This window comes from Megachile rotundata, chromosome 8 (genome assembly GCF_050947335.1).
Source record: "Megachile rotundata isolate GNS110a chromosome 8, iyMegRotu1, whole genome shotgun sequence".
Classification (NCBI taxonomy): Eukaryota; Metazoa; Arthropoda; class Insecta; order Hymenoptera; family Megachilidae; genus Megachile; species Megachile rotundata.
In genome coordinates this window covers 15,807,036-15,824,962 of record NC_134990.1, presented here as the reverse complement: position 1 = coordinate 15,824,962, position 17,927 = coordinate 15,807,036, and the positions used below count along the sequence as shown (strand labels likewise).

Here is a 17,927-nt window from a genome sequence, read left to right as displayed (position 1 = left end):
TGCGTTTAAGTACGTCGTCCTCATAGACCCGTTTTATTCGTATCGTATTTTTAGAGCCGTCAATGGACGAATATACCTTACAATGATAAAATATCGGCTTTGGTTGCGCGCGTCATCACAGTACGTCGGAGGAACATCCTTTCTGCTCGAACGTCCGTGGATTATAGTTTATTTCAGTTCACAAAAGTATCACACAAAACGAAGACACATGCTGTTAAGGCACTTTACGACTCCGATGGCGGCGGAGGAGGAGGCTCGTCGACGTCCAAGCGGATCAACGAGGTCGCAAGATCACCGATCGATTTCCCGGAAGTCGTACCTGCGTTTCCGTGATCCAATAGCCTGGGCATGTCGCACTGCTCGCATTTGTTCATCAACGGATGGTTCTTAAACGTACACATTCTGCAGATCCAAGAAGGACCGTCGCGTTCTTCTCCGTCGTTGTTTCCGGTGAGCTCAGGCTGCCAGGCAGGTGGCTGACTCGGTAAGGGAGGTGGGTTCGAATTGGCGGATCTCGAGGGTAACGGTTGACCCGTGTAAATATGCTGATAGAACTTTTCGTTCGTTTCACCTAACGGAACTGAAACGAACAAGCCAGCCATTTTATATCGAAGCGAACGAAAGATGTAATTAAATGGTTACCTCTTAGATCCGACCAGCGATCCACTTCTTCGGCGAGTCTATCGCACTCGACTTGCAACTGATAGATCTCGCTCCTCAATTTCTTTTTCAACTCCTGGCAAATGGAATCGACCATTACTATTTCGCGTTACGTTAAGCGATTAAAAGTATAGTATCGTGTATACTTGTGGAGGCACCGAGGAGTCGAAGGGCCTCGAAAGAGATTGTAGCTCCTTCTTCATCGCTTCGAGTCGTCCTTTCTCGGCCTTCAATTCCCTGGCGAGTTTTTCTTTCCTAGCTAACTGTTCCGCGACCAATTTCCTTTGATGCTCCGCCACTGTAACGATTTGAAAATTTAAGACGAAGTAACATAATCCACGACCCCATTTTTAGAAAGTGTCGCTATAATTAGTCTAATCTACGGTGTATTTCTAATTAGTCCATCTTTCTTGAACGAAACTGTACTGTCGCGCAGACTAGTGCGAGGGTGCAAATCAACTTCGACTGACGTTGTTTCATTTTAGTCGCGTGCGAGCGATTACAGGCGAGGAACATGAAACGCGAATTGTAACGCAACGCGTTCAGGAAACGCGTCAACATCGAGACGATGCTGGCCCGCTGGCGAGAAGGAAAAGCGGATCAGGTGGTCCACGTAGAGTAACCGCAAGCGAGGCTATCTATAGACGGAGCGTGGGGTCAGGAATGCGTAAATATCGTTCTCGGTGTTACACGCGTGGGCGTAGTACGCGCGACGGAGTGGTTGCTCGCAGGTAAATATACGTGTATGATTCTTTGCGAATACAAAGAAAGATTCCGAAAAAACGGTTACCACTTTTACGGGGTATCGGTAAGCTACAGCCAGCAATAAAAATAGCCTAATAGGCTATTTTCGAGCGATACCTTGATTCAACGGCGATCGGTTCTGATCGGAATTGGTATGTCGTTCGCCAACGGGACTAGAGGGTGGCGAGGTCGTTGTCGGTCCTGACGGTGTCGTCGGAAGGCTTGTGGGAGGAACGATGGTCGTTGTCGATGGTACGGAAGGTGTGGTTGGGGCGCTCATCGTCGTCGTCGGCCTCGGTAACTGACTAGGAGGCCCTGCTGGAAGACCTGAAATTTCCACAATGTTACCTCGACACTTAACAAAATTCTTAAAATCCGGACAGAAATTACCTGGTGGCCTTTGCGGACCGGTTTGCACCGGTGGTATCAAGCTGTTGGGCCTACTGGAGCCCATCGGCGGTCTGATCCTTGCAGCCGCCACGCTTCCAACGGTTCCAGCGCCGATGCTGATCTGGAGACGACTTTGAAAGCCCCGAGGATCCAGGGAAGAGCTCGAGTAAGTCAGACTCGAGCCCTGCGATCTTATGTCGATCGGTGGTTGTGGTTCCGAGGACGGTGGCCTCAACGTCAGGCTAACCGACGTGTAGCTTCGAGTGTGATCGATCTGGGGCCCCGTGTTTTCCACGTTCAGTAACGACTCCGCGTAATGAGTCCGTGGATCGAGGGCCAAATCGCTTCGTTTACAGGCACCAGCTATCGTAGGCACCGTTCGAAAGTCTACGCATTTACGGTCAAAAAAGAGGTATCAGAACAGTATTTAGAATAGAATTGCCTGAGGACGAGCAAGAGAAGTCGACGGTTTAGAAGCAAAAGTCTATGAGGTAAAAGTGTTTCGTTCGACTGACAAGCAGGATCTCCACCGCAAAATTGCGTAACGCAAACAGCGTCACTGCCATCGATACACACGGAAGGAAAACCTGTTCGGTTTGTTACAAGATCGCAATGCAAATGTACAGTCACGCGCATTCGATTTGTGCAAATACTTTGAGTGCCACGGAACCACGCATCTTCCATAAATCTAACAGGTTGAGTAAACGATGTGGCAGTGAACGGTGACGTGGCAATCAGAGTGTTAATCGGACATACAAGGTGTTCATCGTGAAAAGCAAGAGGATGAAGGCTAACTGCGTACCGCGATTGCCAGCAGGACTGCAGGCAACGTTCACGTTCAGCTCGAATCCAGCTGGCTCGTTTGCCGCGTTCTGGATTTTGTTCGCGCAATTCGCGTCGCTGAGAGCCGCGCAATCGTCGAAGAAACCGCGCGTCGTGCAGGCGGCCGGTGCCGAAGAAGGGGTGGCTGGATTAGCCGCGATCGGCGACGACGCTGAAATCGAGGAGGCTCGTGTACAGCTGACAGGACAGCGTCTTGCCATACCGATGTCCAGCGAGGATGGTCTGTGTGGTCGCGCGTTGTTGCTCGTGCCGGTTCGTTGCGCTTGGTTCATCGCGCAACAACGCTGCTGTTGCTGCTGCTGTTGCGTGACCAGGTTTGCTCGTTGCTGTTGTTGTTGAAGGACACTGCAAAGTGCCGCCGGTGGAAACGCGCCCGGAGACTGTCGTGACTCTTGGGTGGCACGGAGGCTTCTCGCGCATGTCTCCCGATCGTGGCTGTTCTGCAACGCACACGCACAGGATCAGCCGATTTCCGGTCATCTACATCGCTTTTTCGACGATCATAACCAGGGTTGCCACCTCTTCGAGGCTCCTCCAAGTTACAAACTCCAGAAACGAGGATTATTTCGTGGCAACCGTGGTCGAAACGCTTAACTTCGAGTATATTCTTATAAATACAGAATTCGCTTTTCGAAACGAGATCTGAAGTCTCCGGATCGTTAGCACGGAAGAATTCCCAGCCCCTAGAACTAGAGATTAGATTGTTTAGTTCAATCGTTGATTAGAAATGTATCCAACACAGAGGATGTTCGTAACACACAGGTTCCACGCTCGTGCAATGAGAGGATGGGAGGTTAGTTCACAATGCGAGGGGTTATCGTGAGGGGTTAGTCGTTATTTCGATGTGTCTAGCTTAGTAAGAGAGGATCTTGAAACAGTTACTAGCCCACACTGTGCAATCAGTCCTCGTTGAGACGCTCGATCCAACGGTTAGTTACTTGCTATTTAAGTAACTAACTTAGCTAGCTACTTGCTCTTTAAGTAACTAACTAGCTCTTTGTTAGTTACATCCACGTTGACTGCCACATATATTGTTATCAAAGATTCTCGCATTAATTACATGGATCTATGGAAAATAAATGTAACAAGATACTGTGAAAATATTTGGAAAAATTGATTAACACTAAACCTACCACATAACCTAGCACATGTGTACTTAATTTGAAGTTAAAAATGAAATTAAAAAATAAATAAACAAACGTCTAAACATAAATTCTCTATCTTGAGGAAATTCTGATTTTAAGGAATGCATTTAAACAAAATGTGTATCTTATAACAGGAAACTTGTGAAGCAGTCATTTGACTGGCTTGGTAGTTTCAATGTCAAGAATTAAAACATTCCTGTATGCAATTGAAAATTGCTTTAGTATGGCAGTCAACGTGTTAAGATTTTGAAAGATGGTCATAACTCGTGGATCGAGTTTCCAGGACAGTAGAGGATCGTATATCCGGTGGACAAACAGCACCTATACCTGGGCGATGCACTGGGAAACGACGTGATCAGGGAGCGCAGGGAACTGCTGCTTCAGCTCATGGAACAGCTGCATGATAGCGATGTTAGAGCAATGGCACTCCCCCATCGTGGGCCCCCATCCTCCTGGCAAGGCCTACCTGTGGGTGCCAGGTTCTCTCGTTACAGACCAGACATCGTGTAACTAGTAGATGATAAAGAGGTCTCGCTAATCGAACGCGTCGCGTATCACTTTGTCATAGTTCGGTACTAATAGTTCGACCCAAGGAGAACGAGGAGCAGGAATCTGCTGAAAATTTTGTAGTTTGGTGGATAAACGATTTGGATGGCCTCCAAATACGACGTTTCGTGCAGTTTCGGTGTCGGTGCGAGAAAATGTTTCAAATTATTCGTTTGCGGATGAGCGGACGGGAATGCGATTAATGGAGACAAAGGTGCGATGATAAAATGAAAAGGAGAAGACCGTGGAACCTGCCGGGGCAAATCGTCTCGCTTGTCCGAGACTCATTGAAATATTACGCGATCGTGCGTTACGGCCTCGTAATTATAGCGAAGGCCACCAAAGTCTCTACTCACTCTGGTAAGCTATAAATTATCCGCGATTCCCTGTGGGCCAATTATTTTTCTCCCTCTTTCTAAGTTTTACGTCTGCAAAGTTTTTCCTTCGCAAAAGGGAGGAAAACGAAAGCGTCTCGGCTATTCGTGACTCGTTCTTTATTTAAACCCGAGACTATTTGACCCATTTTTCGAGGAAACCGAATTTGTCTACAGTTCGATCTGTCGATTTTGAAATCGATAAGGGATCGAAGGAAGGGAGAGAAAGTATCGGCAAAATTGCAACGTTAAAGATAGTTTTGTGAGAAAGATTTGAAATTTCCGTAACTCTTAGGCACCCGTTAGATCACGGAATTGGCAGCGAGCAAAGAAACGGTGGACACCTGTGCCGCGTGGAACGTAGGAGTGCCACATAATTAGCCGGTACTCGGTATTGCGCGTGCCACGCTCCCACGCGTGCACGCATGCGCGTGTTCCTGCAGGTGCATCGTCGCACGAAACTCAAATTTCGACAAATTTCAAACTTCTCTACCGTCGACCCCCTTTGACAAATTATCTAGTTATAATAAATTCAACGAATGCGCCAAGAGGCCCTCGTTTAAATAACTGACCTTATAGGATCAGCAATTACGAAACTTAACGCTAGAACTACCGACAGTAAACGCTCGTTTGAAGAATGAAAAATAAATTGTAACAAGTAACATACAGAACTAGATTTTACCTCAACAAAATATAACATTTCTAAAAAATCGCTACAATAAAATGAGAAATCTGGAAGTAGTCAGTTTGACTGGTTGGTAGTTCTTGTGTTAAAACGCTTGGATCATGTACGAATAAAAATGCGATTGCAGATTATGCGCCATTAACATTATGCGTCAACGCCCTCGTTTAAATAACTGACCTTATAAGATTAGCCACGATTACCCGACTTTATAGGATTAAGCTCGATAACGCAATTAAAACGCTCGAACGACCATGTACGAATAAAAACGCGATTGTAGAATATAAAATATCAAGCGCCAATATCCTCGTTTAAATAACTGACCTTATAGAATTAAGCTCAAAAACGCAATTAAAACGATCATGTACGAAAACGCGATTGCAGAGGAGAAAAAGTGATTGGCGAAACTGGAGGGTCGTTCGCTCGATCGGAAGAAACTAAGAGGCTAGAAACTGTTCGCGTGCAATTCGCACTTGGCATGGAGCCACCGCAGAGAAATAAAGTGCTAGATAGAATTAATAATTTGCTTCTCTTTCTTCCGCCGCCTCGCACCTGGCAGGTGAGCGTCGATTAAAGCGCGCTTCTACATCAACTCCGGTGGACGAAAATATTCGATCGATTCCGAATTCGAACCCTGATCTTGATTTAACCATTAAACTATCCAGGCCATCTCCTCAAACTTCTAAGACCCAAATGGTCGCCGCCTACGTGTCCGAGAATGATTCTTCGAATCGTTCGCGTTGCAAGGGACCAAGGTTTCTTGTTCGAATATTTAAGGGAAGTTAATTCGTAAGGTTTGGAGGTAATTTGACTGTTTGCGAACTGCAATTTTATAATTTAAATAAATTCTGAGGTTATTTCTCTACTAATAATTTTTACTGTTTGGTTCACTGTGTTTGTACATCACACGTGTACTGTAGAATCAGTTAACTCCTTGCACTATGGTGCGTCAGTCAGAACTAATTAGAGCTATTAATATTAATACAGACAAAGAAAGGTGAAATGTTATGTCAATGTTATTATGCAATCGACTATGCAAATTATAATTGGACTTGAACTTGAAACGTAAAAATTCGAGTAAAATCGATCACGACCGAAGTACGAGTGCGTCTGACTCAAAATACTGCAAGGGTTTATTTCAAATTATTGTATCAAATCGAACGGCGACACCTCTCGAGCGTAAAGGGTTTTTAGAATTGATTTTAGCCTTGCTTCGAATTACCATAAAAATGATTCAGTGAAACTGAAGGGGAGTCTAAACGCGTAACGTAGAGAACACCCACACCGTCCAAAAATAAAAACACTCATCAAACGAACAACTCTTGTATCTCGAGCGAACCTTTAATCACTCACACGACATTAAGTCCGTGTGTGCTGACTCGTGACATGTTCATCTATTTCGCGAACTTTTCTTCGCTTGACTTTGTGGCAGAGTTTGCCAAAGCTCGGTTCTTCGACACGCAAATGACGAAAATGTAAATAACCACGTGTGGGCAGGTACATTCGATGCGGAAACGTAACGGCGTATCGAATTCGACCCGTCGCAAATTGTGCAAATCTTTGCCGAATTCGCTCTCTTTGCCAACGAGTCACTTTGATCTCACTCTTTAGGAAATTCTCCTTTCACGGACGAGTTCAGGTAACTGAATGACTTTGGTATCTGAACGAAAGATTTCTGGCTATAAAAAATAGCAATAAGGAACTATTTTACTATGAGAATTGTAATAAAAAAAATAAAATAAAGAACTAATCTTATTCAAACCAAGAAGCTGCTTTAAAAAGTGTTTTCAAAGTTTAATGCACAAATAGTAATAAGAAAAAATAAAATAAAGAATTGACCTTATTTAAACCAAGAAGCTGCTTTAAAAAGTTTTTTCAAAGGTTAAAACACAAATAGTAATAAGAAAAAATAAAATAAAGAATTAATCTTATTCAAACCAAGAAGCTTTAAATAGCAATAAGGAACTTACTATTTTATTATGAGAATAGTAATAAAAAAAAATAAAATAAAGAACTAATAGTGAAACCAAGAAGCCTTAAATAGCAATAAGGAACTTACTATTTTATTATGAGAATAGTAATAAAAAAAAATAAAGAACTAATCTTACTCAAACTAAGAAACCTTAAATAGTAATAAGAAACTTACTATTTTACTGTAAGAATAGTAATAAAAAAAAATAAAATAAAAAACTAATAGTGAAACCAAGAAGCTTTAAATAGCAATAAGGAACTTACTATTTTATTATGAGAATAGTAATAAAAAAAAAAATAAAATAAAATAAAGAACTAATCTTACTCAAACTAAGGAACCTTAAATAGTAATAAGAAACTTACTATTTTACTGTAAGAATAGTAATAAAAAAAAATAAAATAAAGAACTAATATTCAAACCAAGAAGCATTAAAAAGTGTTTTTAAATTTTAACGCGACGAGTATTGGCAATTGAATCTTCCGAAGTGCCAACTATTTTCCTAGAAGCGTTACGGTGAAAATCGAGTACGTAATTAATAACTTTCCACGGTTAACTCGGTCCGATAAATTAAACGAGATCCGTTGAAAAACGCGTGGACTTGTTTGTGGAGCGGAGGGAGGTGGATCAAGAGTATCTTTTAATTGCAGCAGAAAGACGGACACGCAGGATGTTTCCATCAGTGACAGAGGAGATTTTAAGAGGGGAAGAAGAGAGCGAGGTTCGTCGGGACAGGCGAAAAAGGAAAAGCTGAATTCCAACATGCCGGGAAGATATTTGTGTCATGAAATACCCAGGAGACACAGCGTGGCTGTTTTCGTCTGCTCCTGGCAATGCGGGGAAAAGCGAATTCCACGAGTATTTTCACGCATTTGGAATAATTTTCGACGTCTCTTTTTGCCGCTTGAAAAAGCTACCTCTTACTCCAAAATTTTATCAAGCTTCCTTTCCGATAAAATTTCTACTTTCAAAGATGTGGTTCTATATGGCAAGGTTAGCTTTCGCAGATTTTTTCGGAACCTCTCCAATTTTTCTCCAAGTTGGTACCTTTCCAAGCTTTCTAACTTCCCAGGTGGCAAACACGCAAGCTTTCCCTTCCTAAGTGACAAAGTTGGTAACCTTCCAAACTGCGAGCTTTCTACCTTCCCGAGTAGCAAAGTTTCTACTATTATAGGTTTCCGAGGGCAAACGGTCGTTACGAATGTAATAGCGCATCTTCAATTCCGCTTAACACCTGTTGCTTCGCTATGCTGCCGCCATATTCCCTATGTATACATTTCGAACAGCCTTAAAATCTGTAAGATTCTCGAATTGTTTAAAAACTACCGAACAGTGAAAAAAGTGCGTCGAGTTTAGCAGACAAAAATAAGGAACTAAGAATAATAATTGACGAGGGACGCAACGCTAACGTTAAGCAGAGCTACGATAAGTTACGCTTGGAGGCAAAAATAAACACTATCCTGAAAATAATGTTGTACTTTTTTTCGCGTAAGCGGCGTTCACTGCCACGTATTCTGGGAAGAGATTCAAATTTTTCCTTATGTCTTTATCCTTAAAAATAAATCGAAGATCAATTAATTTTCCATTCCTAATACACAGTAGGATTGCACAGTCTAACGATTAATAAAAGCATAACGCAAGAACTACCGCGCGAACACGAGAACGATTTTACGTGCGCGTACGCATGTATACGGACACCGGTTCTTTACGCTCGCGATAATTCACGTGTCCTCGTAAAGTTCGTTATTGCTCGAACTCGATTCTCCAAACAGCTCTTTTATGTTATTATAAATATCGTCGACCTCTAAATCGCGTTTCCGCGTGTGCCAAAAAATTTCATTTCAGTCTTTTAATGTGCTTTTTGAAGGACCGATCGATTTTACAGAGAAACTGTCGCGGAGCGATTAACGATTACATAACTTGTAAATGCTATGCTGTCTCGCATAAACATTGCAGGTTGCCTATAATTATTTTTATTTTTGCTATTAAGTAATACTGTTTATGTTTATTCGAACTTTGCACGAACTGGACTGTTCGATTGACTAACGTGGTTTTCAAATTAGACAGCAGGTCACAGAAAGGAGAATCGGTGGTTTAGAAATTCTATCGATTCACCATGGGGACACGCTCGATAAAATAGAATTCTACTTGATTTCCGAAAATGATTATTTAATCGAAACAACGCGTCTATTCCGTACGAGACGTCTTACAGGTTAGCTTCGATGACAATGTGTATATGAACGTAAATAAAAAAGGAACGCGATGATTAAACGGAGCGATAAACATATAATAAGTATAGTCTGACGAAATGCTTTTAAGCTGCACGTTGCATCAACGGAAAAAATGATAGTTGCTATCGACGATAATTTATTTTTGATTGGCTATATACTAAAAACTAAATTCTATATTATCGTATCGTTGTTGCAACACTGTCTAGAAATCACGACTACCGAAACGACTAATAGACAAACTTTTCTATGCGTTAACTGATTATTAAAATATTCACTGTCGCTACATTATAATTTCGATCACGTTCCAACGTAGGTGTATTTTCGTGTCGCGTGAAACAAACATAACTAAAAGTCAGAGTGCGTCTTTTCAGTTTCTCTGATTTCCACGATAATTAACGTTAACAAATATACGAAGCAACTAACGATCAAGAAATCTCCGTTCATTAAATCGGGTTTACACATAGTCACTTTAACCCGTAATTCGGTTTTAAAACGTATGGTTAAAACTTACCGGACGGCAACCATTGGAAATGTCGAATGAACGAGGAACAGTAACCGCTCACTGTGGACACTTAATAAAGACACTTGGCGAACGGTGCAACTTCAACCACGTGTTAAAGATTAATATTCCAATTGTCACTATGCAGTCATACGGATAACAGCAACTTTTCTGTCGTTTTCAAAGATTTCAAAGCACGGACAAGCGGCGACCGTCCGTTAGGACCACTGATCAGCTGTGCACTGCGTACTGAACGACGGAAGTCAATATAAAAGCTAATTACTGCAAATTAAATAATATTTATCAATAATATTATAATAGATTTAAATAATTTTATTTAAAAAATGTTATTTACCTATTTTCGAATTAGAATAAGATTTTTGGGTTGCAACTATCAAAATAAAAATTGTCCGTTTGATCACGTAGTCAAGATGGCCGCTCATACAAGTGCTTCCCTATTTATGAATGGAAGACGTGTCGTAACATGCAAGTGGAAGGGGAAAGCGCGTGCTATTTTAAAACGAACGAATGGATAGCAACGTTGTTAAGAAAGATCTATTCCGTTACATTTTTTGTTTCTTTTATATAAGGCTTTTAAATTTGCATAAATTGCGTAAACGAGAACATGTGTAAACTTAAAGGTCCATGTAAATACTGGTATATTCATTCCTAGGAATATAAATCAAAATAATACAATAATAGTAATAATCATTTATAATAATAATAATAATAATAATAATAATAATAATAATACAGTTACTAATGTGAGACATCGAATTTGTTAAATCGTTGAAATGTATTAATAAAAATAAGCACTCTCTGTTCAAAAAATTATTACGTTTATCTTATCCAGCTCAGCATCTGCAAAGAAATTCATAATTATCTTTGAAATTATAATTTTCAATAGTTAATAACGCAAAAGATTTAACAAAGAATTTTATATCGAAGAAACGTATGCACTTAGAATTGAAATCTTGTCTCTGTAATTTAAATACTGTACGCGGTACAATGGACTAGAATATCTTCTGTGATTTAGAGAGATTAATGCAAGAGGAAAACTAATTATAACCATCGTTAAGTTACTTTATTGAATATCATTCGGATGTAAGACAAATACATTATGATTTTCCAGAATAAAAAAGAAAAGAACAAAAGATATTTTCATATACTCGCAATTCAAATGCATACGTCCCTTTTGCATTTGCCGCTTCGTTACCGAAATACGTACTGTTTCTTAAAAACACACAAGGTCCTGACCTAATGTATATGTAAAAGATTAAAATGCTTTCTCCTAATAATAATGCTATTCGAATGAAGAGTACGTATGAAATGCATACGTAACAAGAGAAAAAAAAAGAAAAAAAAACATGGAAAGAAAGGAAAGGATCCATATAGTTTTCTGGACACGCATACAACGCATATCGTTTCCTTGAAGCCTTAGTACACTTATATATGTTTATCTTCCTGTCGCCTGCGGTAAAAAAGCTACTCGTTCTGCATCAGTTTAGGCCATAAAAGAGTGCATCGACGATTATCTATGAAATACATGTAGCGAAAATATTGTATAAATCGGTGTAGTGGCATCGATGAAAATTTTAATAGGGTGCTTTCACCCTCGAATACTTTTATATAAATAATTAATTCTTCTTAAACAGAAGCGTCCGTCGGAAGAGTTGGGACTTCGTTAAGAAGGTTTGTTGCGCCGTCGCGTTTACACCGATATATCGACGATCTTTCTGAATCAAAGTAACGAGATCGTAGACCCGACGGCACAGGTCCAGCCTAGTCGTCGTTGACCTCGATTGGGATACTGGTCGTGAACGTTGGAGTTTCTAATTCTTCGTGTTTCTTCATCTTCATGCTCTGTAAAGGTATAACTCATTAAACATGAAAACCATTTCAGCCTGAAAAGTTAGTACTTTATCTCGCACCTGTTGTAACTTGTAGTGATTGATGATATCCTGGTCAGCGGGGCAACTTTGCAAAAAGGCATCCAGCCTGTACATATGGTGCATATATCGCCACAGATGCACCAGAGTTTCCGGAATTTCAAAATCTGCGAAATATTTGCCAGCAACCCTGATGTGCTGCAGTCGTGGCATGAGCTCGCAGTCGAAACAACACATCGTGTCACCTGTGAGGAAACGTGTACCCTTACGACCTAAATGTTCGTCAATTTTACGCAGATGTGCCATCAGGGACGACGACTTCGGGTCTTTATCCTTGTCTTTCGCGTTCAGCAACAAAAGTTTCAATTTCTGTAACAGATATTAACAATTGAGTTCATAACAATACTTCTTATGGTGAAGTATTAAAAGAACTAATTATCTTAGATGTCCAACATACGCTAAACAAGTTTTCAACGAGGGTAGCCACTTCTTTGTCCTGCACGAAGAGATTGTGCCCGCCAGGAATGTTCTTCATGATATGCCGTTCAATTTTCTCGTTCTCCAATATCGCATCGCCGTTGTCGATTAAAATCGGTGGAGGCGTTGCTTGGAAATTTGTACGAAAATCTGGAGGCGGTTTCTGCATGTCCACCGTGGTTACCTTCAGCGAGATGGTCTTCAATTCGGCCAGAAGGTATAAATCCATGAAGTACTCTTGGCAGAAGAGACACGCACCCTTTCGACGACCATCGATCGTAGAGGCCTGTAAACAGGTGCATATTGTCATTTTATGATGCATTAATTAACTTCTTATATGGTACTATTAAATCTTACGTGGTATTATTAAATCAGACTCTAAACTTTCGCTACAGATAAATTGGAGAAAAAGGTGGCGAGACAAAGGACTAAGGGCATGGTTGTTCGTTACAAGTAAACAATTCGTTCAGAAAACATGACTGAAGCAAGCAGCGATACTTTTCTCCAGTTGATCAAGTAAACTGAGAGTATCTAGCGTACTCGCTCCGCTCTCATTTTCTCGATGTCACGGTTTATTTATTTTACTCGGTGACGCACCCTGCTTTCTTTCTTGCTCAACGATATACTTGGAAGTTTTCTTCGTAACGAATCTAATAAGAAACTCCTAGACCGCTACAATTAACGCTAATACCTCTTATTAAATCAGCGAGTAATTATTAACCCTTTAGTGCATATATAACCGGACTTATGCCACTTGCGTCACAGAAGCCAGCAATTATATTTGTCAACAAAATTAATCTACTAAGCAAAGAAGCGATAAGGTATCGAATCGATCAGGAGTAAAGTACCTTTGGCAAAGTGCCAACTTTTACCAAGAACGTTCTATTTTCACCCGGTTTCAACAATCGTCTTCGAGTCGTGATTTTGGATCTCTAAATTGTACGCCACACGATATCAGAATTTCCAAGCAGCAGTATCGCGAACAAGAAACATTTCGTACTGATTATTTTTTTCGCGATGACGCAAGTTTGACCTCCAACTTTTAAGAACGATGATACCTCGATGCAAGAGAAACAAATAGCCTCCAGTGTCTTGTGCCAAGCAACTTTTTGACCAAGGCCAGAAGCAATTTTGTGTCTGGTCAGTTCTACGCGCTTTTACTAGTAATGTTTTCGCGTGTGCATTTTTTTTGAAGTTCATTTCAGAGAGGTATGTTCTCTCTAATGGAAACTTGAAAAGCACCATAAGTTTGATACTTGCGATTTATTTAAAAGTTAGAGGCGTTTGAAAACACGTTATACGAGTTATTAGGCACAGGTTAATAATAGTGCTTATCCAGTTTATCCGCAAGTGGCAAGATAAAAGAGCGAGATAATGATTGCTACAGGTAGAAAGAGGAACACGTTGGTATTTGACAAACGCATTCTTCTAGCCACCTGCTATTTAAATGGCTACAGTTTGGACAAATAGTTAACGCGTTCGCAAGCGTAGGAAATGAAGTTTGCGATATATGAATGGAGCGCAATAAGCGAGAGCAGTTTTTGAAAGAAATCGTGAGATTACGAGAATCAATCGCTACGAGTTCAATCAACTTTGGAAATTGGCAAAGGTATCCGTGTCATGAAGTATCAGTGGCATGGAAAGCGTCGAGACGCTGGATCAAATGTCACGAAGCGGGTAATCTCTCTCGCATGCCTGTTGCTTTTCCTTTCTCTCTGTTGCAAAACCGTAAAAATTTGATCAACGATCTGTACATTCAACTGATCAAATTTTGAACAATTACTCTCCAGAATTCTTGTGTACTGAAAATTGATCTCCGCTTCATCTTCTCGACCTTTAACTTCTCTCGATTTAACTTCAACAGTTAATTCAAAATACCTTCCTCGATCGCTCGCTCCGAAACGCTGAAACATTTATACTTCTATAAACGCTGACATAAGAAACCCAATGTTGGATAGTTTCAGTTTTCTCGACGATATCGATCTGCCCGGTAAGCTAAAATCCTACCACGTGAAAATAAAATTTGTACGTTTTCTTCCGAGAACATCGATTTCGCTCCATTGTTCGAGCACGATTTCGGAAGCCTGTTCGAAGATACAAGGTTACTCCTGGCCGACAACGCTCGTAATGACCTTACGGAAGATTAAGCCGCAACATCCGATCGATTTTTTATAACCGCACTCGGTCACGCGATATTTCTCCTACCTCCAACGCGCGCAACCTCGAATAATCTTGTTCCTAGAGCATTTTCCTATTTATAAACGACACCGTCCTTTCGTACGGTCACTCAATGAATCTTTCGGACAACATGAATGAGCTGCCAATCTTGCTGAACCCTTTCGATGACCTTTCCTCGTTGTTTTTCGTTTCGATTTTGGAGTTGGATATTATGCACAAGCCTCTCGGTTTTGCAAATCATGACTACAATTAAAATTTAATACACATGTTATTTATTCTGTCATGTAGCAGCAAAGGGGTTAAAAGTTCAAGATAACGAGGAATCGAATCGTCGATTGAAGAACAAAGAGGCAAACCTGTATTTATTCAGAGGAGAAAGGAAGGCAGAGAAGAGCGAGGAAAGCGGAAGGCAAAGGAGTTCATCGTTTAACGGTAGAATCTCGAGGACCTCGTCGAGTTCCCCATCGTTTCATCCCGTTTGACACACTTACGAAGACCTCGCATGATCGCCTTCCGAGTGCAAGGTCGGCCAGTTACCATTAAATCTCTTCTCGTAATGAAACATACTTCGACTATCTCTTGCTATTGCACCATTCTACTTATAAGGCTCTCATCTGCTGCTTGCTTTTCAGAAAGATCTAGCGGCATTTGAAGCATGAAAATTAGGTCCACGATCGTGTGCATTCAATTCTTTATTCACACTTACCGATGGGCATAAACCAACCTCGAGTTTGTTCAAGTCACGATAACACGGTTATCTCGAACCTAATAATTAAATCGTTTTATTACTTTCATTGCGTATAAACGTCAGAAGAAATAATAACCAAGTCATAATTGTTAAATTTTAACAATCAATTTACAACTTTTATGCAACAGATCATTTCAAAATAAATCTGCAGTTTAAATAAACCGCGCAAAGAATACGGTGTTTGCGATAGAACGCAAGTCATCAATAGAACGATTAATCGAAACATTACTAACCTCTTTCTCCTATCAAAGATTCCAATTTTAACATCGTTCACATAAGTAGAAAGATTCTTCAATGAAACGTATCGACTTTTCACACGAACGGTCCTCATTACATTCATCCACTTATTTGTTTACGTGTTACCAGCATGCTTGCTGGAAATATTTGTAGCACGCGCCGTTTTCTGGATTCCCAAAGCGATAGAAGTAAACGTGATAAGATTAGCGTGACAATGTTCGAAGCTCGATTAGGAGCGATACAGGTGAATCGAGTTTGACGCGAGCCGAGTTCGATTGGCGAAAGTTTAATCGACATCTCGTAATTGGACAATCGAAGGAAGCCTCTTTCCCGCTAAGGAGACGTTTCCAAGAAAATATGGCGAAAGAGAGTAGTTCCAAGAAGCTGAATCGAGTTCGTTCTCGATTAAATCGATTGCCATGAATCTACTGTTTATGTGTATATCGTGGAGAAAAATACAAACTCTTACGAATGTCTGTCAGTCGACGGACTAAATGCTTTTTGATCGTGTACATGTCGATACCATTAGCTTTCGAGATTATTTCCTGTAGATTTCATGATTATTTCCTTGAGATTTTGATCGTTGACAACCATCGAGTAAATATCTTTAAAGAGGATTTTCGATTCACGTCACGATGAACATTTAACAATTATGTACCGTGAGCAGAGTAGAGCCTTCCAACGCTTATTTTCTTACTTATCTTCCGCTTCGCTATGTATAAACGGCTCTAATCTCGTTAAATTAATATACGGCCCGTGCAAATGCATCGTCGACGTCAAACGACTCGTCTCTATTTTCTGACAAATTACGCAGGAAGGGAGAAACGAGCGAAATGGCAAGCTCGATGATCGAGAAAAGAATGTGCTACCGTAAAAACGTATCGCGAGATAAGAGTCAAGGGTTTCTTCCAACAAAAGTGAATGACGTACATAGAAACGCGGCCAGCTCAGGATCCTGTATGTATGTATACATATATATGCGTATATTCTTCCGCAGGCGTTACGTCGGTTTCGTGGCAAAAAAACTGTTCTGTGTATTCGTTGATGTCCGTTGTGCTTGCAATTAGTCATCGACGAATATGAAAAGCTTCGCAACGCCTGGTATTCGCCACCATATTCCACGAGTCAAAGTCCAAGTTATCGTCACTGGGATTTCGGACAGTCGATCGATCGATAGAATCGATCCAGTAAGGAATACGGAAAGGGTGAAGAAAAAGGAAGACAGCTGAAGAAGCAACTGGACGCTACTAACGAACAAACGAACCAACGGTCAATGGTCACTGAGCGGCTTCTCTATTTTCAAAGCGGCGCACGATGCATCACGGATCTTCGCCGTAAAGTTTGTTTCGGGCGGCGCTCGTGCGATCATCGAATAGAAGAAGAAACGTCGAAAGGAAGAGGAAAGTACAGGAAGAAACCAGTCGTTCGTTCCACGCCCATATCGTGCATGAAACCATTGCCTTTTTTCCTATCTCTTTCTCCTTCCTCCTTGTCTTTACTACACGCGTGGTAAACTCACCTTGATGATCAACTCGATCTCAGGCACATCGCCGTTGCTAGTGCCATTCTCGTGGCTGTCGTCCGCCATCCTTCTATCCGTTGTATCTTAGTTTGTGGAAAAAGCACTTTTTTTCGTTCTTCGCAGTTCACTACCGAACAGGACAGTTTCTTCGCCAACGCCAAACTCCAACAGAACGCGATGGAAGCTCGCGGAATACTGACGCAGCGCGTGCCGCGCCACGTTCACGATGATAGCGCCACTTCTTGGACGAACTTTCAATTATATTTTGTTGATTTTCGTCGGTATTCCAGTATGCAATTTTTGAGATTCTTTAAAAGCAATAAGAGATAATAAAATTATTGATGGATATACGTATGACTGGAGGTGCAACAATACTTATGTATGTAACGTTAAAATTATTACTAGGTTTTGATCAGATGATAATGTGTCCACGTGGAGAAAATCAGATACTATAGCCATCTGATGGTAGATCGATGATATTGCGCCATCAAATATTTTTTTATTACTCGGTTGTTTCATTACTTAAGCGCACAAAATATTATGTATACGTAATAAAAGCAACTGCAATTATATATATTTATGGCGTTAAAAATAAAATGTAAAGTGAAAAAGATGTTATCGACTGTGAAAACTGCGAACAACGCCATTTAGTGGTACTCTACAGAATTATATATTTGGTATTCTACCGATATAGAAGGAAGACTATGTATCGGCAGGGGTTGTAAATATTTTTAAATAAATTTCTACATTAAATTTAATATGCAGTTATTTTTACAAAAATATTATGGTGAAA

General features: G+C 40.7%; 2 protein-coding genes and 1 long non-coding RNA gene across 4 annotated transcripts; 1 reads left to right on the top strand and 2 right to left on the bottom strand.

Moving 5' to 3' along the window:
* On the bottom strand, nucleotides 1-10,348 carry Tab2 (TAK1-associated binding protein 2). Of its 2 annotated transcripts, XM_012284220.2 has the most exons (8): nucleotides 10,096-10,348; nucleotides 4,110-4,248; nucleotides 2,597-3,077; nucleotides 1,795-2,181; nucleotides 1,522-1,731; nucleotides 807-958; nucleotides 643-736; nucleotides 1-580 (listed from the first exon to the last, which is right to left on the bottom strand). In XM_012284220.2, exons 2-8 carry the CDS (start codon nucleotides 4,215-4,217, stop codon nucleotides 225-227), a joined length of 1,788 nt encoding a protein of 595 aa, XP_012139610.1. In that variant the 5' UTR covers nucleotides 4,218-4,248; nucleotides 10,096-10,348; the 3' UTR covers nucleotides 1-224. The 2 variants fall into 2 exon arrangements, with proteins under 2 accessions (XP_012139610.1, XP_076390278.1); XM_076534163.1 differs by lacking the exon at nucleotides 4,110-4,248 and having other exon boundaries at nucleotides 10,096-10,347.
* On the top strand, nucleotides 4,547-17,892 carry LOC143264947 (uncharacterized). The gene is made up of 2 exons (XR_013038927.1): nucleotides 4,547-4,688; nucleotides 8,004-17,892. It is a non-coding gene; the product is annotated as an uncharacterized LOC143264947 (long non-coding RNA).
* Clic (chloride intracellular channel protein 5) lies at nucleotides 11,146-17,272 on the bottom strand. Its single transcript, XM_003702732.3, has 4 exons — nucleotides 17,132-17,272; nucleotides 12,430-12,735; nucleotides 12,015-12,341; nucleotides 11,146-11,946 (listed from the first exon to the last, which is right to left on the bottom strand). Exons 1-4 carry the CDS (start codon nucleotides 17,198-17,200, stop codon nucleotides 11,866-11,868), a joined length of 783 nt encoding a protein of 260 aa, XP_003702780.1. The 5' UTR covers nucleotides 17,201-17,272; the 3' UTR covers nucleotides 11,146-11,865.
* Nucleotides 17,893-17,927: the final 35 nt, after the last annotated feature.